The following is a 26,757-nucleotide window of genomic DNA, read 5'->3' as shown; positions in this document are numbered from 1 at the left end:
CATCTGTCCAAAAACTGTGGTTTCACACAGTTAACTCATGATTTACTGAAGAGGGGGCAAATACTTTATTCCACATAAGGACAGATGAGTTGGCTGAGAGAGAGCAATCGGCTCGATGATCTAAAAGTGTCGGACAAATATAAATAAATCAATAAAACAACGCCGCTGTACATGTTGGCTGGCTGCGCCCGTTACGCACCATATTCCCAATTTCATCTAAATGAAATCCCCAGGTCATTTCCTGTAGCTGCACACTGCCGCCTCTCTTCCACACTTGCTCAGATGTACACATGCACACGCACGAAAACACAGAAACCCCCCCCCCCCCACCCTCCATCCTCCCTTGGTCTCCGTCGCTTTTCCTCGTCCCTGACTGCTAACACAGGAGTGTGTTGTGGCGGTGAACACTACTACATGTCCAGCTTGTGCGTACTGCCTCCCTTTCTCTCTTTCTCTCACTCACTCACTCCCTCCTTCTCTATCTCCCCGTCACATTCCTGTCGTCTAAAGCCGGCTTGGACTCCAAACGGCAAGGAAGAGAACAGTCCAAAAAAAAAAAAAAAGACGACAGCTTCTTCCCACTCCACGCTGGATGAGAACAGATCTTGTACTAGGAGTGGGAGTCACCACAAATGAGAGTACCATCTTAAAGGGGGGCCATTCATTTGTTCCCTCCCTCGCTCGCTGCCTCACTACGTTTCCCTTTTTTGGGCTCTGCTTTCATTCTGCCCGGACCCACGCTGGACTACACACGTGAGAGCTTCTTTTCAGAGAGGGAGAAGTCCGACAAGAGTTGCCTTGCCGAGAAAGTTACCGCCCGGACTTCGGTGGTTTTTCGATCCGACAATGTGTGCGTAAGTGTCACCTTGACTTCTGTCTGAACACGCTGGGATTACTGTGTGTATGTTGCCGCTCTCGCTCGTCCGGGATGTCGGAACGTCCTCGCTGTTTCAGTGGCTCGTCTCGCATCGCCTTGGGGGATGCGTACATAGGGGTGTGAGTACAAGTTAATTGGCCTGCGCCTGCTAATTGTGTGTACTGTAGGATTCTGGTGAAACATGAGGTCACACCAGCAGAGAGGGAGACGTGCCAGGTTTGACTCCCTGGATTAGGCTCTTGACAGGGAACTGCGGGTTTCTCTTGTTGACAGATGAGGTAAACGTAGGTAAGAGTCTATGACATCACCGCAAAATGAACACAAGCACCCCTTAAACACGCATCTACCTGAAATAGTCAGTATTTTACACCTCCTTTTGCAAAGGGTGGCATGACTGAGTGAGATTAAGGTGATTTTTATGAAGCTCGATGGAGCGGTAAATCCCGAGGGGTCTGAAATTGTTTCATTTCTCAGGTAATTTTATATTTGGCATGAGTAAAAGCCTGCCTGAGTATAATTTCAAGCAGCTGCCAGGAATGAGCCCACTGGGGAAACCATAAAGCAAGACTATGTACAGTAAAAGGTTTCAGCTGAAATAATATCTTGAGAGTGTATTTTAATGATACACGGAGTTAAAGTGAGAATGTTTCTTCTGTCTTTGGTAGAAGCAACTGCAGATCAGCTACCTTGACTAGGCTAAAATATCTCGGAAACATCTCTCACATTGTGTTAGCACTAGCGTCAATGCTCCTGTTGATTGCTTATTTCAAGACATGCTAATGTTGTCCCAGATTCTTCGTAGTGTTTACATCTGTAGCTTCTGACCATAACCTTAACCCGTTTCCATGATTAGCCGAACCAGATACGACAAGATGCTCTTTGTAATAGCGTGATACCTTATGAGTGACCACTCATAGCTGAGCAGTTTTGTTATTATTGGGTCATTGTATCATTTGAGGTAAAACAGCTATGAATCACAAAAATGGGTACACATGCTAACCTCATCTTACATTGTCGCTATTACTTAGCGCTAGATGCCACAGTATCATACTCCAATCTACAGTTTGTGCTGTCTCCTCTTGAAGTTATTTTGTCTCCTGCCGAACAATCAAACAGGACACCGGTTCTCCTTCATTGTTGTTTGCTCGCGTGACTTGTTCGGCCTCACGCGTTCAGGGCAGCACGGTTTCCGCAGTCTCCTGTCGTAATGTTTTGGCCCGACAACAGTGAAAGCACTTCATGCATCTTTCCAGTTGTTTCGCTCCTTTGCCACCCGGCACATGTTTTCTTTTCCAAAGAAACATTAAATAATAACACGTCATCCCCCCTAAACAGGGCCCGTGAAGACCAAAAAAGTGGTTATACGCTGTTCACTAGACTAAAAACCAAAAGGCCTGATTGAGTACCAGATAGTGTCTGTTGTTAACACGTGGTTCTCTTTCAGTGACGCCTCCACGCCTTCCCCTAACCATGAGCCAGGTTTCCCTCCAGTTGACTCTGACTCTTCAGCGCTCATTTTTGCAAGTCCTGGTTCCTCCCTGACCACAAAGGATGCTTTGTTAGTAATTTATCAATTAGTCTGTGGTTTGGGTCACGAAAAGAGAAGGAAGGCCAGACGACAACACCCAAAAACATTGATTGGGCACATTTTGATGAATGAATGTAAAATTGTATTTATTATTTTTTGATTAACACTCACGATGTCCTTCAGAGATTAAAAAAAAGAGATTGACAAGACAGTTGAGAAATGCGGTTGCACATTTTTCCTTCTCTACTATCTGCACACAGACACACACAGTTATGATCCCGAGCTACGATAATAGCATATAAATCTGCGTCTGGCCGTCAGATAAGGCTGACTGCTCGGTCGTGAAAATAAAAAATAGTAAGTGACGAAAGCCAGTCCGTTACTTTTATCACGCTGCAGAGCTCCGTAGATTAACTACCGGCTATATTCAAGCAGGAGTACTTCTACAAAAGTATATTTGTGTATGTATTTTTTGTTCTCTAAAAAAAACTGTAAATTCAAAAATAGCTCTTATAGAAAGTAGAGTGTGAGGATGTTACAAATTCAATTCAGTGTTAATAGGTATTATTGACTTGTCTCTGTTTTTGTGACATAGTTATCACATTTTTATACTTATATTATGTGTTTCCTTTTTTTCCCCGCGTTATATTTTGAGTTAACGCCACCATCTCTCCACACCCATTTACGTATGGCTTTGGTATGCACTTGACAGCTGGCAAAGTAACTTTTTTACACCTGAGTGCGGGGCAAATAGCATCCACTGTAACTGTTAAATAGCCACGTATGGCTCGCCGTGACCGCCCCTTTCTTGCATTCCCCTCACATTTTTATCGCTCATTCCATCATCGTCCAGTTGCAGCTTTTCATTCTTTGTCATCAAATGCCTTTATTTACTCTAGCAGGTCGGAGTAGAACCCGGCGCTCGACTGAGCGTGGCTCTGTCTGCTCAGACCGGCTTTTCTCTACTTTAAAAAAAATTCTCGTGATTCCATTTTTTTTTTGTGTGTGTGTTCTCAAACTCAGCTTTCTGAAGACCGCTTTCTTTTTCCCTAAAAATACTTCATGTTGAAGTTATAGGGTAAGTGGGGGGGGGTCGGCTGATGGCCAAAACAGATGTAGGTACTTCCTCCCACCAAAACCTTCTAGGGGTGGAGGGGTTTTGTCTCCCACCCCCCTTGTTCGTCATATATCCATCCTCTATTCTTTGTCAGAATTGCCTTGACTGCTACTCAACTCTTTAACGTTTTGTCTGCACACTTCACGACTAATCCTTTTCGTCAGAAATGGTCATTGTGGCTGTCAGTTTCATTCCATCCATCCATGTCCTTAGCCGCTTATTCTCACAAGGGTTGCGGATGTGCCGGAGCCTATCCCAGCTTTACAAGGCGGAGTACGCCTTGAACTGGTTGCCAACCTAACGCAGGGCACATAGGGACAAATTGCCGTATTCAAAATCACACCGAGGGGCAATTTAGTGCCCAATTAATTTTGCATGTTTTTGGGATGTGGGAGGAAACCGGAGTGCCCGAAAAAAAAAAAACAGACAGGCACGGGGAGAACATGTCAACTCCGCACAGGCGGATCCGGGCTTGAACCTGGTGTGACAGTCTGAGTGCGCCCCCGTGCTGAAAAGTCTCCTTGTGATGCATGCGCATGCGTTACTAACAGGGGAAATCTGGGTCCATCGCAGACGCTTACTGGGAAGTCTCCCGGTCTCATAGTTCCCCTTCTTCTACATAGAGGGAGCTAGCATACGTTATAACCGAACCTAACCTTAAAAAAGAAGTTGATAAAAAGATATACACGTATATGTACGTTCGCTGTATTCGTCTTTCTGAGACGTCCATAGCAAACATGAACACTCGGTGACAAGTTGTCGAATGGCACGTTGAAGCATGGAAGGGGATGTTTCAGAATGGCGGGAACTTTACAAAATATACGCGCATTACTCAGAAAGACTTTGCACCACCGGGAGCGCTCAGACCGTCACACCGGGACCTCAGAACTGTGTGGACAACGCTTTCCAGATGAGCCACCGTGCCGCCTCTTGTATATATGTATTTGAGATGAATGGGATTGCCAATGTTCCAAGAGTCATAAATTGAGTTTTCAGCCCTCCGACTGGACTGCATGCTTTACAGTAAGCGGTCGCTTTTCGAACCGTTGCCATTTCCCATCTATGATTTCCATGATAATGCTGGACCAAGTGGGGGGGTTCCAGTTGCTATATACAGAGTCATTCATCTCTAAGTAAGATCTGAAGAGGGGAAAGTCGTAGATCCTGCTGGATTCAGGGGGTCGGCGGGTTGAGCGAGGGCGAGGAAACGCAAGGAGGGTCGTGCACACAGAAGCATGCGTGATGTTTGAATTGTGGTAACGCTGATACGTAAGAGTAAAATTCACCATCCGTGTAATTGATAAGTTGGGCTATATAATTTAATAGTTTTTATGAACGCACAAGAGATACACATTTTGTAAGATGAAGAGAGGTTGGGGTTAGATCAACAAAGCAGTCACCTTTCATCAGAAATCCCATAAAATCTATAGGCCACATCGAGGGATTAAAGGCTATAATTTGTAGAAACACGCAAAGACAATTTGAGGAGTGTTTTTTTTTTTCTTTTTTTTAAAGTTAACCAGTAAAAATTTTGGGATGGTGTGGGTTTTGATTTCAGGAAGCCCAAATTAGCAGACATGCTTATTGATGCCTGCAGATTTTACAGTATAATGAGAATGATAAAGTGCAGATGTTCAACCGGCCGGGGTTCTGCTTTGCTGAGAAGGATCCGAGACTTTCTGCTGTGCGCGGGATTGTAACCTAGCATAAGTCAATTTGGAGTTATTTACATAACTCTTTTCAAAACATACTGTTATACCAGACAGTTTGGCTTCATACGACTGCGAGCCGTAATGTGTGGTCTAGAGTAAATAAATCTTTATCGGCAATGTTATGGAAGCTTCTTAAGAGTGTCAGGATTTAGGGCTCGTAATATCTTAACCATAAACTTGATGTTTAATCATATTTGACATCATGGAGGCAGATCAGAAGATTTTAAAATCTGCGGCCATCTTTTTTCCACTCCTGTCAATGGGTTTGGTGCGATGTAGTATGCTATTGAAAATGATCTGATATACGATATTGAAATGATATCATTCTAAAATCAATTAATCGTTTGACATGTTCCTCATCGCTAACGACAACAAACTGCGGTTGAACATTCGGATTAAAAAACAAGATGAAGAATTCAAATAAACACTTTGTTTCACGAGCTTGTCCAGGGTCGAACCACTTGTCACCGCGTCTCCCCAGCAAGGCATGACCCGACTTAAGTCAATATTGATCTCCGATTGCTGATTTCAGGGTGAAAGGTTACTTGTCGTCTGCAGCTGATGGATCCAATCTGTTGTAACACGCGCAGGTCACAAGATTGCTTTGGACAAAGTCGAGTCAACTAACGTCGATTTTTCCACCGCGCGCTTACGGCTCGTCTCAGCTCTCTCAGCCTCGGTTTGAAACTTAAAATCTAGGAACTGGAAAAAAAAAAAAGTAAGTTAATATTAAATGCAGGCAAATAAGCCCCTCAACTCAGAAAATATTCAGTCATTTAACAGGCTGCTGTACAGTAGCCATTAATAGGCTTCTGGCCCAGTCGCTTGAGACGTGCTGGGTTTAAAATCTCCCAGGGAACTCCGTCACTGTGATCTTTGGCCAAAAGCCTCTTGATCTGGTCCCTTAACACCGCGGCGGTCTCACTCTTCCTTTTCCTTCCAGCTGAGGATGAAAAGATGAAGGATGGAGCAAAGAAAAAGGGAGTCGCTCTCACTTGCCTTCTATGGCATTTCGCTCCCCCCCCCCCCACCCCAGCAGGCCATCTGTTTCCTGCTTGCAACCTGATACCCGAGAGGTTTCTGCTACTCGTGAGGTGTGCTGTGAGGATTGCCGTGTTGCTGCGACTATGGGATGCTCACCTATGTGAGTTAGTAGATGCTCAACCATGTGCTCTTATGTGACGCGAGCAAAATGGAGTAAACAAGGAATATTTGGTGTGTATCATTGTTTCCTGGTGTAATTTTGGATTGGATTTTAGCTCTGAAAGCTAACCCTGGAAATGACTTACTTTTCCACTGTCTGGTTCTTCCCATTACATTCCTAAATTTAATTGTAACAAGCAAGTGGCAATTTCTGTCAACCGTTCAGAGGCCAACAATGTGCCAAACTCTAGCTTACAACTATCAGGACAACTGCGATCGGTACCCAACAAAAGGACGACGGAAAGTGAGCAGCCAAGAATGGAGAGATTTGCTTAAAAAGATATCCAATCTGTCAAACATGCCTACTTGGCAAATGTTGTGTTATTGTTGCAGCGTAATTAGAGGTCTGGTATTGATTTGATACGCTAGGAATCTCCCTCCGAAAGAATCTGTTCTACTGCTTTTCTTCTGTTTATTTCATCTTGTAAGGCTTATTATTACATCATAACAGTTGGGATGTTGACCAGTTCCACCATTAGAACTGCGGTTGTTGAGTCGTTGGACTTGTGTACTCTCGAGTGATGTGGTTTCTATTTGGATGTTGGCTTTTGGCCATTAAAAACATACTAGGACAGCAAGCTAAACGGGCCTGCGTGAGCCCTGCATTTCCTTTTTGCTTCGGGAAGATAGTGAAGGAAACTATACAGTTTTACTTTTCAGACCCCCCCCCTCCCCCCTTTGGTTTTATTTTATTTCTACCTGAGCCCCTTTGGTTGAGAAATTTCCATCCTTCTGACCCCCACGCCAGACCTCTTTCTCCGGCAGTGTGTTTGTTTTCAATCAAATTCCATTATAACATTTGCAAACTAAAGCAAAGCCAGACTGCCAATTTGTCGGGGCCCTCGGTGCGCCCCTGAAGACATGCTCTCAGCCTGGACCCAAGCAGAAAGATACCAACGATTATTATTTGTACCATGTGCGTGCACTTTAGCTCGATGCCATTTCTGCATAAAATTGATTTACTGCAGAAAAGCAAGAAGAGGTACAAATCTGGACTGAATGAAGGTAACTGAAATGATTTCTTCCCCGGTAAAAGTACAAAGGGCTGAGGGAGGTTTTAAGGATCCTCAAGACCGCGAGCATGCGTGCCATTTGTGAGTGTCATATGTCTTTCATTCACCGAATAAAACATCTTCATAGAGTGATGATGTGAGATTTGCGCCCGTGAAGGTCAGCAGTTCTTCATCGATGGGGTGGGGTTCTCCCGCCTTTATTTCTCGCTCTCACGTCTTTGGAATGTCCTTGACCCTCCGCGAAACACAAGAAAGAAAGACTGTACTGTATTTATCAGCCTCGCTGAATAAGTTTGACTTTATTTTTTTTTTTTTTGTCTGTTAGTACGATTATGCCAAAACTAGCAGACTGATTTTCACTGAACTCTGTTGCTAGTTAAGCCAAGAAAGAAGCCATTACATCTTGGAAGCGGATCTGTAGCCGGTAAACAAATAAATCCCAACGGAGCGTGAGTTGGGCTGATGACAGAACTTCACAGCTCAGAAGACAAAGCACACAGATGGTAACTCTCAGCGCTCCGGTCAGCGGCAATAAAGTTCCGATATTCGATGCTACGTAGCCGAACGGTAGGGAGAAAGTGAGATTTCTGGTGTTGAAGTCGCTAGTGTAAAACTTAAGTAGATGTTAGTCAGAAGAATTTCATGAGAAAAGTTACATAGCATTCTCTTGGGTTGAGTTGGACTGGATTTTTCCACGAGCAAACTCGTAGTTTTGAGTTTAGCAAGAATATGCAGTGAATACGCCGTTCATCAACTCTCTTCGCCCTCCCGACCGTACGCCGGCTGTCTCTGGCGTGGATCTATGTACCGGCAAGGTGTTTCGTGTAGTCTGTTTAAGTTAAAGTGTCAAGTGTCGGCCCGTGCGCTAATATACACTTGCGTGAGTCTGTTTTGTGTCAGATGTGATTTGCTTCCCCTGGAGCCAAGCTCCCGGATCAAATTGCATTTACAAACGCGAATACTCTAGAGACGTCTAGAGCACGAAAGTCACGAGTAGACATCAAAGGGCCATTTGTTTATCTTTGGGTTTTGTGGCTTTTTATTGCAATACTCACATTTGAAGTCCCAAATATTGTCACGTGTGATAAAAGTCCTGATAAAAGTTGCAACAAAAGCAGAATTTTGCCACTTTTATTTATCAGTGTTGAACCTTTTCCGGCAGCACGGTGGCTCAGCTGGTAAAGCGTTGACCTCACAGTTCTGAGGACCCGGGTTCAATCCCGGCCCTACCTGTGTGGAGTTTGGATGTTCTCTCCCGTGCCTGCGTGGGTTTTCCCTGGGCACTCCGGTTTCCTCCCCCATCCCAAAAACATGCAACATTGATTGGACACTCTAAATTGGCTCTCGGTGTGATTGTGAGTGTTTGTCTCTTTGTGGCCTGTGATTGGCTGGCAACCAGTTCAGGGTGTACCCCGCCTCCTCCCCGTTGACAGCTGAGATAGGCGCCAGCACTCCCCGCGACCGTCGTCAGGATAAGCGGCAAAGAAAATGTATGTATGTATGGATGGATGGTTGAACCTTTTCCCCCAAAAATGAATGTGAGCACCGACCACATGACTCATAACTTCGTCTTTTGTCTGATCAGTGAAATGTACTTTTATTGTAATTACAATTTAATCTCAACTGTAGTCACACTTTTGTAATAGTAAAGTTGTCTAAATGTTGCTTCAAAAAAGATGAAATGATGGTTGGTATGTATGTAGATTAGACAGAAGAGGTTATATATTCGTTAATTAGCAGATGGATTTGTAAAACTTCTTAAAAGTCTTCTTGCACCCCTGATGGCTTTGCGTTCTTTGGTTTTCAGTTCTTTTTCATGAATGCTTCCGGAAAAAAACTTTTCATTAGATGTGTAGTGCCATTTGTGTTGGACTTCTAATTTTCTTTTGAATCCAGCCCGTCTCTCCGAGTACCATCGCGTGTAGGCTTTCGGTTCTGCTGCTAATAGCACCTTCTGAAATGAGGCATTTTATGGCCCAAGACTCGAACTGTTTGGAAAAATTCAAAATTGCGGCCAGGAGCTCACCACTCGATGCTCTTTTGTCTTACATTTTTCTCGTGGATGAAGCATCTTAAAGTCCAAAGTGGACCCAGAGGAGGAAGTGGAGAGGATATTTATCTTAAAGGCTTTTCCACCGGCGTCTGTAGGAGCCCCTGCATCAGTCACGCTTGTGTCTGTCTCCCTCGCGCCTTCTCGCGCCTCTCTCGGCCCCTCGGGGCACCGATCTGCATCTGTTGGGGCTCAAGCTGTTTTAAGACCGTGGCTAAGTGGACAGGGTCAGAAGGAGGGGGGAGGAGGCGGAGATGGGACATGAAGTAGATTCGGTGCAATCGGTCTTGATAATGCCGGGGCCCACAGGAGGAACTTCTAGAGTGGAAAACAGCGTTCTGCTATTTACAGTACTTTGCGTTTATACACAATAGCAGCATTTGTTCACCCATTTGGCCCGCTCATCTGTCCTCCATTCTCTTTCAAATCCAAACAGCTGTATTTGGTAGCCAACCATAAATAGCTATTTCCAGATTTGGTTGTAACAATAGCCCCCCCCTCCTCCCCTCCAGCAGCGTGATGTCAAATCTCAGATGAAAGGTTCCGACTAGTGCGCGACTTGGCATCGATCCTGTTTAGCCGAAACGGTAACATGGGGGAAATGAAAGAGCACAGAAAAAGGAGGGTGAATACGCAGATCCGTATTGTCATATACTAAATTGAAGTTCTTGTAGCTGAGTGTGAAGAAGGGTGGTTTTATGTGACCACGTGCAGAAGTGGCATGTTACTGTATCATTGTGGTGATAAGGGTGATGACAGACCAACCCAGACCTCCCAATCATTACAAACCATGAATACTCCCCTGCACTGTCAACAGTCTGTGAGAAAGAAAACATGCTCCCCTACTGCTGCGCGCGTTAATAACTCCCATATTTCATAGCTGCATATGATGACGCTCAGAATGAATATTGACTGGTTCGGACTCCCGACTCGGAGCTCATCTAATTACCCAACAATGACAGGGCGCAGACAAGGCTACGGCAAACGAGCGCTAGGCTTTTCCCAAAATGATCACGAAGGCCAGTGTCAAATCATAGGGTGAATGTATGATACAGATGCTGCAGTGTTCGGTTCAAACCGCATCCTCTCAATTTAGGAACAATGGTTAATCTATTCCAGTCGTCTGGGGTGTTTACGACAAGGCCAATCTGATTCCGAGGGAGGCTTTAACGCAGCGTGTGATTGACTGAGGTTACCGTAACCAGAGACTAGCAGAGACACTGGTCCCACCTTAGCTTTAAATTGGGGTGGTGTCCCGCAGAGTTCAGTCCTAGGAGCTCTGCTTTTCTCTCTCTAGCCTTTGCAGAACATGGCAACATTGTGACTTCTAATTTTGTTATTTCTTTACAGTTGCTCATCGGCAATTACCCCTGGCCGCCACAATTTTTTTGTGTGAAAAGTTAGTTATACTGTAATTCCGGTTAAAAAAAAAAGATGAAGTCATCTGATGTTCTATGTCAGCTGCCACTAAAGGTTGGAAAAATAAACAGCTCTTTGGCAACCATGAAATATCCCGAGAATGAACTGCAGATATTTCTTCATCACGGACACAAAAATAACTCTTCCATGACCTTGTCAAAATATGATACAGTATAACGCTGCATCTGTGCAATCTTTGTTGCCATGCCCCTCGATTAGCTTTTTCATAAACGCTCATTCTACCAATAAAACACATATTTCTCCAACGACCAGAATTTTCCACATCTTGAATTGCGGTGTTGTTTACTTAGTTTAGATTCCCAGTGATCTACCGTGTATCCTTTTTCGGTTTATGGGTTGTGGAAGATCATACACTATCCGTTTGGCGCTCAGAAGTATAAAAATAAAAGCAACACTACAATATCTTTGTTTAGAATTCCAATGTGTTCTGCGACTAAGCTGAAAACTCAATTTACTCATGTATGAACTTCATATTCCCCATTGAAAGAACTGCACGGATGTCGTGGCATTGATATTTTGGCCCGCGACTCGAAGCAAAATAAAAATTGACCAAGTGACGACTCGTGAATCGAAAAACTTGTTAGATGGTGCATCACAAGTCGAGGTACTACTGTAATCTGTTACATTGCAAAACTGCTGCTGACACTAAACCTTCATTCACTCTCCAGTAATATTTCATCAGTTTTACCATTCTTGATATAGGACTGAAAATCTTTTGACTTCTGGTAATAGTAAAACAAGAAAAACTGAATTTAATCTTTGATAATGAATGATTGACAGCAAATGTGCTTCACCTATAAGTTTTTGTTCATCGTCATACACGTGTAAGAAGTTAATGAACGGTTAGAGGTGAATCGTGAAAATACATATTTTAAAAAACAAAGAGTTGAGAAGCGTTGCCTTGAACTAGCTTGCGGACCATCCCTGCCTTTCCTGCTGAAGCCACAAAAAGTCCCACCACAACCTTTCCTCTCGACAGCATGTCAGCGACAGCAAACGACTGTTTTCACAAGATACCGCCGTTTGACGGCCTCAGCACTCAGCGGCATCCCGTCCATTACCTCATGAGTCTGATATGAAGGAGTGAGTATAGGCGGGCGGCGCAGTTTGATGAATCAGTGTCGCTCGCATCCACGTCGACCCAGTGGGAGCGTTAGATAGCGGCCAGGCTGAGCTGACTCGGACGCACGGTTCGTTTCCGCGGTTCCGCGGGGGTCAATGAGGATGTGGAAATACTAACATGGCTGCTTTCAAAGGGCAGGATCTATTTTGGGGTGTAGATCTTGCAAGGGTCAAAAGTTAAACAAAATTGACTCAGGCAAAAAAATAAAGCATCGTTGTGAATAGTTTGAGATAACGCTTTTTTTCTGGAACATGCCTTATCGCTAAGGTTTGGCAAAGTTGTTGACGGTATCAAAAAAATGACCTCAGGACCTGGAAATTTAATCAGGTGTCGAGCTCAACACCATGACTAATTTGTATTTTTATCACGTGTTTGTGTTGTCATTGAGTCCTGCTCCTGCATCTTATTTCTCAAATTGTTGGTGTTGTTTTTTAGTAGTTTGTAGTACTCAATATATAAAATAAATCCATCCATCCATCCATTTTCTTAGCCGCTTATCCTCACAAGGGTCGCGGGGAGTGCTGGAGCCTATCCCAGCTGTCAACGGGCAGGAGGCAGGGTACACCCTGAACCGATCGCCAACCAATCGCAGGTCACCTAGATCGTGTCGTGCACAACTTTCGTTTATGATAAAACCCACTGAACATCATGTCCTCGTCTTGGAGTCCTGCATTTGGGTTCGCCCGTGCACCGTTGGTTCGTGACAGTTGCATGTTTTTTGGGATGTGGGAGGAAACCGGAGGCAGGGTACACCCTGAACTGGTTGCCACCCAATCTCAGAGCACATGTAAACAAACAACCAATCGCACTCCCAGTCACACCTAGGGGCAATTTAGAGTGTCCGATTAATGTTGCATGTTTTTGGGATGTGGGAGGAAGCCGTAGTGCCCGGAGAAACCCCACACAAGCACGGGAAGAGCATCCAAACGCCACACAGGCGGGTCCGGGATCCAACCTGGGACCTCAGAACTGTGAGGCCAACGCTTTCCAGCTGAGCCACCGTGCCGCCATATAAAGTAAATGAACAAGTCATTTAAATAGAATATATGTCATGTGTCACCTGCAGCGTTCATAATCTTATGCTAAAAAACACAGAAGTCATGAATTTATTATACCAAACAATAATCAAAAAGCCTTTGCCAGGAAATTGTCTGCCTTCTTAATGCTCAATAAAACCATAAATTTGGGCTACAACGCATTTTTTTTTTGTCCAAAGCCTTGGAATGGGACAGCTTGCTCTAAACAACGAGATGGTAATGTCATCAAGAGTTTGACGACAGCAAGACTTAACGCCAAAATTAATGTAATAGTGAAAAAGAACGTTTTATGCTATTGTTGCCCGTCTTTGTGAGGTAGCTGAGCAGCTGAGTGGTTTTGTCACTCATTGTTATGAGCGCACACGGTCAGAAGTGCGACTATTTCTGTCTGCATCCATGTTAATGATGCCAACTGTGAGTGTGTGTGTGGGTGTGTATTTGCTTGTGTGGTGTTTAGAAAACAGCTGAGGTTTTTGGAGAACTGATGATCGTGGCGAAACGAGCTATTAAATTTAGAGCTCATGCAGTGCGTGTCTGTGTGCATTGTTTTTGTGTCTATCAACACGCGGGTGGGGGGTGGGTCTGTTTAACTATGAACATAAACACTGCATTTTGTGAATAGAGAGAGACAACATACCCTTGCCTTGACTCTAAATGCTTTTAGATTGACCTGTACTTTTAACTTGGTTTGTTTATTTGCTGTACAATTCCGGTTGGACTTGATAGGTTCTGACTCAACGCGCCAAAGCAGTTCTTTTAAACTTCTTCCTCTTTAAAACCTTTGGAATTCTGTACATGGAGGAAAAAAAACAAGGGCTGAATTGCTTTTTGTATTATGTCCAACTTAAGATGTCTGACATCCAAGATCCCGTCAGAATGGTTATCACCGCTTAGAGTTTTGTCCGATACCGTTAAACATTTAGAAGGTGATAATAAAAAGGTACGTGGAAAAATGAAAGACACTTGGTATAGAGGACCCATATTTAATGCCGAAGTCGACGTTTTCGCCGATAAGAAATTGGACCGTTAACCCGCTTCCGCTTGTCTTGGACAACTGGATCTAAACATGGATCTGGTGAGGAAGTCGTCGAGATTTACACGGAAGAGTTTGAAAGCGTAGAAAAGTCTGGACGCATACAAATACTTCTACCTCTGTTCTCAACGGGGAGATGGCTCGTGAACGCGGAAGCGTGTTCGGCTACACGTTAACCTTTGCCGAGATCCATCGATCTTTTCAGCTATTATTCAATACAAATATCCATTTTTAAATAAATGACCCCTGGTTTTACACAAACTCACATTCATTAACTATGATTTGAAAGAAAAAAAAGAGGACAAGCAAGTCTGCTCCTCTGTTGTGTTTCCCAAGAAGTATTTAAAATGCCAAGTTGGCTCATTTGAGAACAATACGTTAAAAAAAAAACAAGACGGAGTCAGCTCCTCCGTACACGAACCGTGTTGCGGCTTCACATTAAACCTCTCCGTGACAGACATTTTTTTTTTAGATATGCATTGTTCTCAAATGAGTCCAATGCGTATTTCAAAAAAGAAAATAAACCTCCCCGTACACGGAAGCGTGTTGCGGCCACACCAACGTAAACCTCTGTGTGACCGACGGCTAAATACACATCTTCAAACATTGGCATAACCTTGAACGTATACTCCAGTGAACATCTTACAGCTAACCACGAAAATACACGTTATATAGGACCTGTGTGTACATGTCAAAGCTTTTGTTTCTTAACGCACAGCAAACAGCCAGTTTTTGTTTGATTGTTTTTAACTCATTCATAAACTTCAGCTCTACAGATGCCACCACGCCTCATCTGCAATTGGGCTGTATAATGGCTAAACCAACATGAGGTTATCAGTCAGAGCAAGACTAATTTCCAGCCACCTTTCATTGTCTCTTTGAGGTATTTGGGACGCAGCGCTCGTTTGTTTCGAGTGAGTGATTTTGACCTGTGACCTGTCATTAGATAGACTTGAGTTTCTGAGCCAAGAGGCCAAACTTGCTTGTCTCATTCTTTTTTTTTTCCTCACTCAGGGATTTCAGTTATTCTTATTCATGCATTTCCAAATAATGACCGTCAATAACTTCCTAGCATCGCTAGCTTCCTGCCAACAGCCCCCGGATCATTTCCTGCGGAGGCTTCTGGGCGAATTAAGGGCTTTACTCGATGGCAGCTGCAACGTTGTAATTGTGGCTTTTTTAAAAAATATTGAATTTCCTCTTACTGTACGTTTACATTGTGTCTGTGAATGTTTTTAAAAGCACGTTATGAGATGTTTTGTATGCGGCGGTTCTAACTTTGTGGGCACACATTATGCCGTTTCTGTGGGCCGAAGTAGACAAAGCAATGTTTCCGTGGGCACGTGAAAATGGAAATAGATTGTTTATGATGCATGGCTTTCGTGGAGATGGCGAATAAATTAGAACCATTTAGAGCACAGTGGCGGGGGGTTTAAAACCATTACACCAAGTATGCCTTTGCTATACATTCCATGTTCCAATGTGAATCTATTTACAGATGAATATGAAATTACCGTGTTTGTCCTCTCAAAATTGAACCAGACGTTTTCTTCTGTGGTGGCGAGACGGGAATAAAATAGGTGTTAATCATAGCCCCTGACCCGCATATTTTCAGTCTATTTTGTCAAAAGCCGTGCTTTCACAACGTGCTGTTTGTGCCTCCTCTAGGCTGAGGTCACTTTGTGATGCTATCCGACACTAAACAATACCCCGTCTTGTTTATGTATCGAAAACGTGCCATGTTGTGCGCTGGTTGCCGTTAGGAGGTTTTTGAAGCCAGGGGATTTAATGAGACGCCTTCGGGTTTTGCTCTGTTCACCTTGCACGATGCTCTGCAGGAATGCCTTTCGCTTTGCGGTAAATGATTGTGCGATAATGTGCCAATTGTTGAAACTCCGTTGGACAGAAAACAAGACAAAAAAAAAAAAGTCCGCCTTTTGACAGAAGCTAGCTGCGATAGGCTCCAGCTTTCCCGCAATCCCTGTGAGGATAAGCGCCTTGGATAATGACATGACATGATTATATTATATTGTTAAATTGCATAACTCTAGTAAGTATACTGTAAAAAAAATGACATTAAATAAACTGGTATTAGGTGGCACGGTGGAGCAGCTGGTAAAGCGTTGGACTCACAGTTCTGAGGACCCGGGTTCGAGGCCAGCCCTGCGTGTGTGGAGTTTGCATGTTCTCCCCGCGCCTGCGTAGGTTTTCTCCAGGCACTCCGCTTTCCTCCCACATCCCAAAAATGTGCAACATTAATTGGACACTCTAAATTGCCCATAGGTGTGATTGTGAGTGCGACTGTTGTCTGGACACCAGTTCAGGGTGTACGCCGCCTCCTGCCCGTTGACAGCTGTACACGGTATTCTACAATTGTTTTTAAAATCATCTTCTGCCTAATATTTATACCCAAACATGTTCTCGCCATTAGTGATTTTCTTGCCCCCAAGAAAGTGTAAACGTCACACGAGGGTGGCAGTAGTTAGTTTATTTTAATGTACAAAAACATCTTTTTATCGCCGCCACGTTTGTCTACTCATCTGGGCTGTAGTTTGTTTCATTTGTTGGCCCTGGTCTGATCTCATTTCGGATTTAGCGTGGTTTAATATTTCACTATATCTCCCCCCCCCCGCTGGCTTACAAGGGCTTTTGTCCCAACTGCACTGGTCAGCACATGGGCAACAAAACACACACACACTTTGGCTTGGGAAAAAAGCCACAGTGAACACAAAGCTGAGCCCTGCCAGTGTAAACATGGCACATTGTTGGAAACACTCTTTTCCCGCCTAGTATCTTCCCGCCCATCGTCCATTCAAAGCTTTCGGAACCAAGTGGGGTGTCTCGTTTCCATGAGCACCACCGACTCTTGAGAGCTCATCGCGGGTGTGCAACAGGAAGTTGTCCAATATCATCAGAACAATGCAATGTGCTGAGTAAAAACGTTTGGTGGTAAAGTGACAGGGACAGATTATAATTATTTCAGTATATGTTTTTTTGTCACATTTTTGTTTAGTGGTGTGCGGTGAGGAGAAATAGTGGTCCGGAAACACCGCATTACACGATTGTCTCGGACAGTGGGGCCTGATCTCGGGTCAGCCCACTCGGTAGCTGCGTCAGCAACATTAATAATTCAACGCAGCGACGTGACATAGTTTATGCAACCGATGAATTCCGCAGAGGATAGCATTATACGACGGTCATAATTTTCTGTTTTGTTTGACTTGCGTCTGTATAACACGAGAAGACCAGCCTTGTTTGAGAAAAAAGGCCCGTTTTAGTGACTGTACCACAACCCGAAGGTCACAGAAGAGAAATAATAACGCATTAGAACTGAGGTTGCACGATTAAAGAATTCAGCCAATGTTTTGTGGAAAAATACATATTGTAGAAACACTTTTCTTGCACTATGGCATACTATAATATCAGTGGATTGTACTTCAGTATTCTGGGTGGGTGGAGAAGATGTTTTGATAGACTGTTGCTTTCATGTTCTATTATCAACAGTATTTTTATGTATTATTTTTATGATTTTGGATTTTCCACTGTAATTTATAGACTTTCTTTGCCCCCACATGTTTTCACTGCACGACCCATAAAAGTGCGCTTTGCACCTGTTTGCGTCCTGAGCTTTTCAGTTTTTACAAAATCAGTTTTCTCTAGGCGGCACGGTTGGTGGCTCACCTGGAAAGTGTTGGCCTCGCACTTCTGAGGTTTCGGGTTTAATCCCGGACCCGCCTGTGTGGAGTTTGCACGTAACGCAACCCTTGTGAGGATAAGCGACTTGGATAATGACTTCACGTGATCGTATTATATTGGTAAATTGCATAACTCTAGTAAGTATACTGTAAAAAATAAATGACAATAAAAAAAGTGGTAATAGGCGGCATGGTGGATCAGCTGGTAAAGCGTTGGCCTCACAGTTCTGAGGACCCGGGTTCGATCCCGCTGCTGCGTGTGTGGAGTTTGCATGTTTTCTCCAATCACTCCGGTTTCCTCCCACATCCCAAACACTCGCAACATGAATTGGACACTCTAAATTGCCCCTAGGTGTGATTGTGAGTGCGGCTGTTTGTCTCCATGTGCCTTACGATTGGCTGGCAACCAGTTCAAGGTGCCCGTTGACAGCCGGGATGGGCTCCAGCACTCCCGCGACCCTCTTGGGCATAAGCGGCTAAGAAAATGGATAGATGGAAGTTTTCTCGACAAGATCCATGTGCTAACTTGAAAAAAAAACCAAAACAATATGGGCATTGAGCGGAATGGAAGTGATGTAGAAATGACGCACAGGCCTTGCAGTTGTGGTTGTGTACCGTGTGTGTATGTGTGCGTCACACCGTGGCGTCTCTTAGCTGTGACCCTGGGCCACATATGCAGCAAATTAGAGCCAATCAGAAGGCTGTAATCAAGGTGCAGTGTGGGTGACGGTTGCAGCGCGGTGGTGGGAGCGGGGGTCGGGGTGCTTTGGGAGCCGTGATTAGCATGCCGCAACGATGAGGGAAGCTGCCTTTCTCACCTCCGCTTACAGGGGGCTTGTTGATTTTGTTGGTGCCAGCCAATTTGGATCGAGCTGGGGTACCGGATTCCTTGGGTTTTAGAACCAATTTAGTTGGCATATTGCGTGGTTTAGCCCCACGAGACCCGTCAATTACAGAAAGGTATCGAAATTGAAGTTTCTCAGACCCGCAAGATACCTCAAAACAGATGTGCCTGCATAGTCCCGTCGGCATTATCCATCCATCCGGTGTTTCTTTGCCGCTTATCCTCACGAGGGTCGCGGGGAGTGCTGGAGCCTATCCCAGCTGTCGGCGTTCTCCAGCATCTTCAGCACGTTCTTCCGGGGGAGGTGCCGGCATTAGAGACAGACAACCCTGCAGAGAATCTTCCAGCGATCCAAAGTCATTGTCGGGAGGAATCTCCTGGAAACGCAGCCGAAAAACAAACAAATAAATATATGAAACGTGGATCAGGAAAAATGGTTCCGAACAGCCCTGAGCGACAAAGCGTGGCAAATACAATAATCCCTTCTTATTAGCCAGTTTCCGTTTGCAAATTCACCTTTTTTAACACGTCGGACGTTATTCACTGAAAAAGTTAGATTCTGAGGTTCTGAGCTCACCGTGTCCTTTCAAAACAGAAATTGGTGTCACAGAAGTACGTATGTAGAAGTGAAGCGAAGATTGTATGTCAGGGAGAAGTTAAATTTAACCCGGGTTCTTGGTGGAAGTTAAGAGACTTCGCCACATGTCCACCCATCAATCCATTTTCTTAGCCGCCTATCCTCACGAGGGTCGCGGGGAGTGCTGGAGCCTATTCAGGCTGTGAACGGGGAGGAGGCGGGGTACACCCTGAACTTGTTGCCAGCCAATCGTGGGGCACCATAGACATAAGCAGCTGCACTCACAATCACACCTAGGGGCAATTTAGAGTTTACTCATTTTTTCAGTGTTCTTCATTTTTCGTTGGTTCTGTTGATATTAGCTATTCATTTTTTTTTTATTTGTGTTTTTTTACCTAAGGAATATTCCATAATGGCAACGTTCACTTAGCAGCTCATATAGGAGCTGAATGTTCCAAATTCACTCCTCAGATGGATTCAAAACTCCTCAGGGAATATTTTTCCACTTTCTCTCACATCGGAAGCAGTTTTTGACAGGGACGTGCGTGTCCGTTTTTGTTGTTTTAATATGACTGTCTTCACTGTTAAAGCCATTGATATCGGGAAACAGCTGATTTGTCTTCATCGACTACTGGTCACGAGTAACGCAGACACTCTGCGGAGGTGTCATTCGCCACCGATCTGGCAGGGTCGGTCCACAAACAACCCGGACTGGATTGTAGCTCAGCCCGCCAAATCCACATGAGAGCAGGGCCAGGAATGCATAGCCCCACTACATTGCGGGTTTGCATCAGGGGGTGGGGGGGCTGGAGACTCCCTGACTCACTCACAGGACCCTGTGAGGTTTAATGGGGGGTATTGAGGATACGGGGGGTGATCCGGGAAACAGTGCAAAGTCAAGGAATTTGTAAGTATGAATCACTGAAGATTCTTTAAATGGAAAAGTTTTTTTCAATGTTTTTTTTTTTCCACTTTTAATGCAAAATCCAGAAGAGTGATTGTTAGTCACCATGTTTATGACTCACAAGTCACCATAATCTGTTCTGCTAGTACAAAGGCCACGAACGATATATCATAATTCTCTTTTTTTTTTCTTTTCCTGCATGGGCATCCGTCTCCTTAAAGTCCCAAAGAAGCTACTCCAGGAACAAAGCTCCAGACCACCAGCGTACTCCCCGCCACCCGGCGCCCATGACCCCAACATAGTGGGAGACAGCCCTCCCGAGAGGACCTCGGTCAAACGCCCCGACGCTGTTCCAGGCGAGTAAAACTGCACACACGTCTACATGCGAACTTGGGTCAAGCTCCTCGTCGCTCCCACGGAGAGACGTTAACGCAAAACATTCGCCATGTCCCCCACCCCCCCTCGGACTTCAAAGAGGAACAATATTGAGGTCTCAAATCAGAGCATACATGTACATTTCGGTCACAGAGGTCCAACTGTTTCCATATGTATTTTAGCGGGGCGATATATGATCAGCGAGCTAAAAATATGCTAAGTCAATAGATGTACTTGTTTATATGCGACGGCGGCCTGAAATCATTCACCCAAACTCCCGCAAAGCAGGCGGAGACGTGGCAAAAGGAACGAAAAGAGAACGAAGGGACAGTTAATAAAGCTGCAGAAAATCCACAACATGACGCATCCAGAACAATAATTACTGCTGATGAGGAGGATGTAGAATGAACCGATGCGGACAGAGAATTTACGCATCAGCGATGGCAGTCGCTCACGATTGGATGGCCTCGACCTCCTCGGAAGCGCCTTCCAACTTTCCAGCTCGTCTGGAAAAATGAGTTTCCGTCTTTGATAGAGTGATATCAAATGAATATTGTGACGACGCAGGGCTGGAACGTGACACGTCGCCGTCAACGTTTACATTCCTGATCACGTCGTTTGTCTTGCCTTTTGTGTTTCCGATGAAGTGTTTGGTCAATGGAGGAATTGAGATTTTTAAAAACTTCCATTATGTTTTCTGATAAATACCAAACTAAATGTTTTGTTGTTGTTGTTTTTTTATACTGCATAAAACATCAGGAAAAGCAATTTGATATTATTGTGGGCAGTGTGCATTTAGCAGACCTGCCTCATCGTCAGCGGTTCTTCTTCGTATTTTCCTTTCGGCTTGTCCCGATTAGGGGTCGCCACAGCGTGTCATCTTTTTCCATCTAAGCCCATCTCGTGCATCTTCCTCCCTAACACCAACGGTCCTCGTGTCCTACCTCACAACATCAATCAACCTTTCCTTTGGTCTACCTCTCCCTCTTTTGCCTGGCAGCTCCTTCCTCAGCACCCTGCTACCAATATACTCACTCTCTCGCCTTTGGACATGTCCAAACCATCTAAGTCTGCTCTCGAACTTTGTCTCCAAAACATCAGACTTTGGCTGTCCCTATAATGAGCTCGTTTCTAATCCTATCCAACCTGTTCACTCCAACTAAGAACCTCAATATTTTCATTTCTGCTACCTCCAGTTCTGCTTCTTGTTGTTTCTTCAGTGCCACTGTCTCTAATCCATTGATCATGGTTAGCGGTTCTGGGTTTGAATCTCAGTTTTACACTTTCTGTGCAATGTTTTCTGAAAATAAAGCATGTTAGGTTGTTTGAAGACTCTAAGTTCTCTAAATTGCTTTGTCTTGATGTGCCCTGCGATTGACGAGTGACCAGTACGTGGTTTACACCACCTCTTGCCCATAGTCACCTTGGATTAGGCTCTAGATCAACCATCACCCTGAACAGCACTGCGCACGACCAAAACTGAAAACGAATCTCTTAAAATAAATTTTAGAATAGTTCCTCGCAGTGTGGCCTTCTAAATGGGATGATAATGATCCATACTGACTCATTTCACCTGTTAAGATTGTTCTTGTTTATTTTTCCGGCTGGCTTACGTTACGTGATTGTGAGTTCTTGGTAACGTTAAGTGACATTTGCGCCACAGCCGCAGGTCCAGGTGGAAACGTTTACGCGTTCAGCCGGCAATTCCAGTCTTAACCATGTTTATCAGATAAGGACCCTGACGCACCTTAATTAAAGTCTCTCTAATTATGTCGCTTTTGTGTGACATTTCGCCAAATACAACTCAACCACAACGACTACAACATCATCACACGTGATGACAATTATGATAGCAGTGCAAAGGTTTCTGTTTATTTTGGATCTCAGTTGAGCGAGGCGTTGCTCGTTCGTGGAGTTAAAAGGTAGTTGTTAGAAGCACGCGCCGAAACAGCTAAGACAGTTTGGGAAAATAGGACGCTTGTCCTCAAAAGCCATAAACCTTAACACAAGTAATTAATCAAAAGAATTGCATAAATAGCTATAATGAAATCCAGACTAAGCAACAGTTGTGTATTTCTACAACCGATATTTGCCGCTTTTCACAGCCCGAGTCGCCGTTCTGTCTTAAAGTTACCGACACAGAACGGGGTGATGGAAAAATCCCAGGAATATTCCAGATTCTGATGTTCAGTAGTATCAGAGGGGATACAGATATAGGATGGGCTGTGCGAAAGGGAATACCACAGAGGCGGGACCAGGGTGTGAAGCAGAACACACGAGACCCACTTGTGGTGAAACGCTTGCAGTCAAAGGTTATATTTCATCGATGAACATTCCATTGTGGCGGAAGAGTGTATCAGTTCTTGAAAGACAGTGGGGGTCGGAGATCTGTCGTTGACCAGGATCTGTTTGTTTCCAGGAGCAGAGATGGAAGAAGGGGTCAAGTTTGTGCTCCACTCATAGAGTATGTGATGATGTCCCACAAAACATGGACATGTGGCAAAAAGATGCCAAAAAAGGCAATCTTAAGTCTCCCCCTGGGTCCTAACTGGTCACAGATTCCATTCTCAAGACCATTACTTTTGAACTTTTATCGTTTATTTTCCGTCATTCTTAATTGTGAAACCATAATCCAAACAAGCGCCAGGGATGGACTCACGTCTCCCCTTCTGATTTCGAGAAATACTCACCTCAATTTTTAGCCAAGGCAGCACTTCCGGCGGCGTAGTAACAGTTCAGGTAGCAGGAAGCTATAACCAGATTGTAAACTTTATCACCCTTCGACTTTGAATTAAAAGCAGTTGTCATTGTCCCGGAGGCTGGCACTGACATCGGAGCACATCTGGTTCTCTTCGGCCGCAACAGCAGCATTAACACACACAATCGACCGCGACTACCCGTGTCCTTCTGATGCCTGCAGTTTACCGACAAGGCAGCGTAAAAGACGCTCGTTTGAGAGCCATGGTTCAAACTTTCCCAGATTTGGTTATCTTTGTTGTTAATGATCTGAGTCAGGTTGGATTCCGTTGCGGTGGTCCCATGTTATCTTTGTGATCGCGAGACGGAACACGTGTTTGATGCATCATCTCACAGCAAAATGAATGAAAACACCCACATAGACGCCGTGGGATGACTCAGCTGCTCAGAAGCGCTTTACTGTAAATGACCCAAATGGTGGAACATGTGGTAAACAATGAATAAAGCTCATTTAGTGTGTCTCATCGCATTTCCGACCAGATTTGAAGTCCGAAAATCAAACCGCTAACATCCTGAACCCCTCAATCGTCTTTCGGGTTTATCCGATCTCTGACTCAGGCTTTCCTGTCCTTTCCTCTCATTCCAGACCGGAAGCGCACCAGAGAGACCAGCGCCAACCAGGAGAGGTATCCAGAGATCAGAGGAGGGGGAGGCGAGACCCCGTTGAGGCCCCAGGAGATGAATCCCATCATCAACTCCACTTCCAGCTCCACCATGGCCCTCATTAGCAACGCGCTGGCAGCCTATACATACGTCTCAAGTAGGAACTGGTTCAAATCATTCATTCAATCATTCAAATTATGTCTGGTGATACTTAATATAGTGTAAAACAGATTTCAAGTTTGAAAATAGTTGCAAGCTTAAAGCCCAAGTGTCATCCCTATAAACACTCTAAAATAGATATTGAAATGAAAAATACAGAACATCTCACAACCGAGTGAAGTGACCGGGGCAATATGACCCTATCATTTCGAGCCATATTTAGTTGATATGCGGATCAATTCTAACTAACAATAGACACCCAGACAGTATGCATGAGCCAGCCCGGCCGAAGCCGTGCTCTTCCGCGAGGCACGGCTTGGCTGGCGGCTCGTCCCCTGACCTGCTATGAGACACGGAAGCTCTTTTTAAAGAAGACAACATCTCATAACCGAGTGTAGTGACCGGGGCAATATGACCCTATCGTTTCGAGCCATATTTAGATGATATGCGGATCACTTCTAACTAAAAACAGACTCCCAGACAGTATGTATGAGCCAGCCCGGCCAAAGCAGTGTTTGTCCGCTAGCACAGCTTCAGCGGCGGCTCGTTGGACATGGAAGCTCGGCCGAAGCCATGATCGGCGGAGACGGCGCTGACGGGCACCCTTGTCATACGTATGCAGATCTTTTGTTACGTAATGAGACGGATTACGTGGTCCGCCCCAAACTATTATTTTTTTAGTAGCTGTATACACACCTTAATGTCATTTGGAACATGCGAAGCTCTCGTCCTTTGCACCCGTGCAATCCTTTTTTCACAACGAAATGGGTCTCTTGGAAACTTATGAAGGGTAAATCCATCCTCCCGAGTGTTCGAGCAATATCCAGCAATGCAACGAGCCGGCATTTTGGCTAACACGAAGGGACAAAGAACTACCTTCCCGCAGGTAAAACTGATGGAAAGAAACGAGTCCGCTTAGCTCCGCTAATGCCCTGTACGTCACTTCCTGCTTCTTGTCGAAAACAAATCCCTCAAGAGGATTTTCATGGCGGGAGTTACAAAAATCTATATATGTCAAAATCATATTGTGGTGAAAAAACGGACGGGTCCATTTCGGCTGCCGTTTTTTTTTTTTTTTCATTAATAACACACTAAAAATCATCCATTTCATGACAGTGGCACTTTAAGTGAGAAGCCATTAAACCGGCAAGATTTTTTTAATGTCCAGTAAAATTAATATGCCCATTTATACTGCACTGACATGAGGTGTGGTGGGGTGGAGGATCTTTGCTTCACGGTCCCACTATATTGCAGATTTTGATTAGTTGTGATTCTATTTTGTAACGGTGTTTGTACAATATTTTTCTCATCTATTGCTCTAGCTCTCCCACTATATTCCGTATTATTATGTGCCATAAATGCAACAAAAGCATGCCAAGGGTGTATTTAAATAAGGTATTTCGTAGTCCATAAATCTCACTTATTGCAGAAGTTGACTGGAATCTCAACAAAGGGGAACAATGATTGCAGTAACTGTCACATATCACTCACTTTTGTGGTCATTATCTCTCCCCTCGACACCAGACCACCCAGAGAGGGCGGCGCTCTTCTTCGTCTGCGGCGTCTGTCTGGGCCTCTTCCTCACCCTCTTCGCGCTGGTGGTCCAGATCTCCTGCCGCACCGACTGCCGGCCCCGCCGGCAGCCCCCCGCCAAGAAGCGAGCGCGCCCCTCCGCCGCCGACTCTTCGTCGGACTCCAGCGACTCCGACTCGGACTGGGACGCCGGCTCGGACCTGTCGGCGCGGCGGCACCGGCGCTTCGAGCGCACGCTCAACATGAACGTGTTCACGTCGGCCGAGGAGCTGGAGCGAGCGCAGAGGCTGGAGGAGAGGGAGCGCATCATCAGGGAGATCTGGATGAACGGGCAACCGGACGTCCCCGGAACGCGGAGTCTCAATCGGTATTACTGACCGCCGTCTTGGATGGATGAACGCTTACTTGAACAAGACTTGGGATCGGGTCGCACCTGCTGACCAGCAAGACTTGAGACCAGAGAATTCCCCCCCGAGGTCGTCAGCTTTCTCCTTTGGGTATCATCATTTTTACCCCATCTGTGGAGTGTTTTTTCCCCCTGCTCTGCATCGCAGCTGTAGCGTACCGCCGGAAGCAAGGGGATGAAAGGCTAAACTGCCTTGCCTGTGACCTCAGGAGGGCTCTTTTTTTTTTTTTTTTAAGTGGGCCGTTATGGTTTTTTAGCTGCCTTGGACCAATCGAGGCCTATGGACGCCTCACGGTGATTAAAGGCGCGAGGACTCGGCCAACTGCAACTTCGTACTTTTGCCCAACAAGACAATCTTTTTTTTTTTTTAACTCCTTCACAGAAGATGCTGCCTTTTACAAAACCAAAAGATATTGTTTTATCCCCTCCACCCCTCATGAAATCTATTTTATAATATTTAATAGTTTATTGACGTTTGTGCATTTTTGTTTTTTTTTTTTGTTCTCAACGTGTAGTTTATAATGAGATATTTTTATACTTGGCAAAGGTGGTCCGGCGCCTCAGGGATTCAATCCTACAGTGTCTACATTTGGTTTTTGCCTTCTAAGAGGGGGATCATCCCTTTTTTTTTAATCATATACGTTGGCATTTAAAAAACACATAAAATACATAGAGAGCCTCAAAGAGGTTTCTAGTGATTTCACCTTATTTTTGATACAGTATGCGGAACTCACAGTGCAGTGCCTTTTCAAGCTATGATCGAATGACTAG

At 44.8% G+C, this 26,757-nt stretch overlaps 1 protein-coding gene across 11 annotated transcripts in view; it reads left to right on the top strand.

Annotated features, from left to right (window-relative positions):
* LOC133496231 (protein eva-1 homolog A) overlaps positions 1-26,357 on the top strand; it is a 295,444-nt gene extending 269,087 nt beyond the window's left edge. For 8 of the 11 annotated variants that reach the window (XM_061811538.1, XM_061811537.1, XM_061811539.1 and 5 more), the window contains 3 exons: positions 20,375-20,509; positions 23,872-24,045; positions 25,572-26,357. In XM_061811538.1, the coding sequence (XP_061667522.1) occupies positions 20,375-20,509; positions 23,872-24,045; positions 25,572-25,957 (695 nt within the window). In that variant the 3' untranslated portion in view covers positions 25,958-26,357. Of the gene's footprint in view, positions 1-503; positions 855-980; positions 1,166-20,374; positions 20,510-23,871; positions 24,046-25,571 lie in introns of those variants that run through there. The other 3 variants (XM_061811545.1, XM_061811546.1, XM_061811547.1) reach the window with 3 other exon arrangements.
* The last annotated feature ends 400 nt before the right edge of the window (positions 26,358-26,757 follow it).

Source organism: Syngnathoides biaculeatus, chromosome 23 (genome assembly GCF_019802595.1).
Source record: "Syngnathoides biaculeatus isolate LvHL_M chromosome 23, ASM1980259v1, whole genome shotgun sequence".
Taxonomy (NCBI): Eukaryota; Metazoa; Chordata; class Actinopteri; order Syngnathiformes; family Syngnathidae; genus Syngnathoides; species Syngnathoides biaculeatus.
The sequence above is the reverse complement of the archived record's forward strand: the minus strand, read 5'-3'. Positions and strand labels throughout refer to the sequence as shown.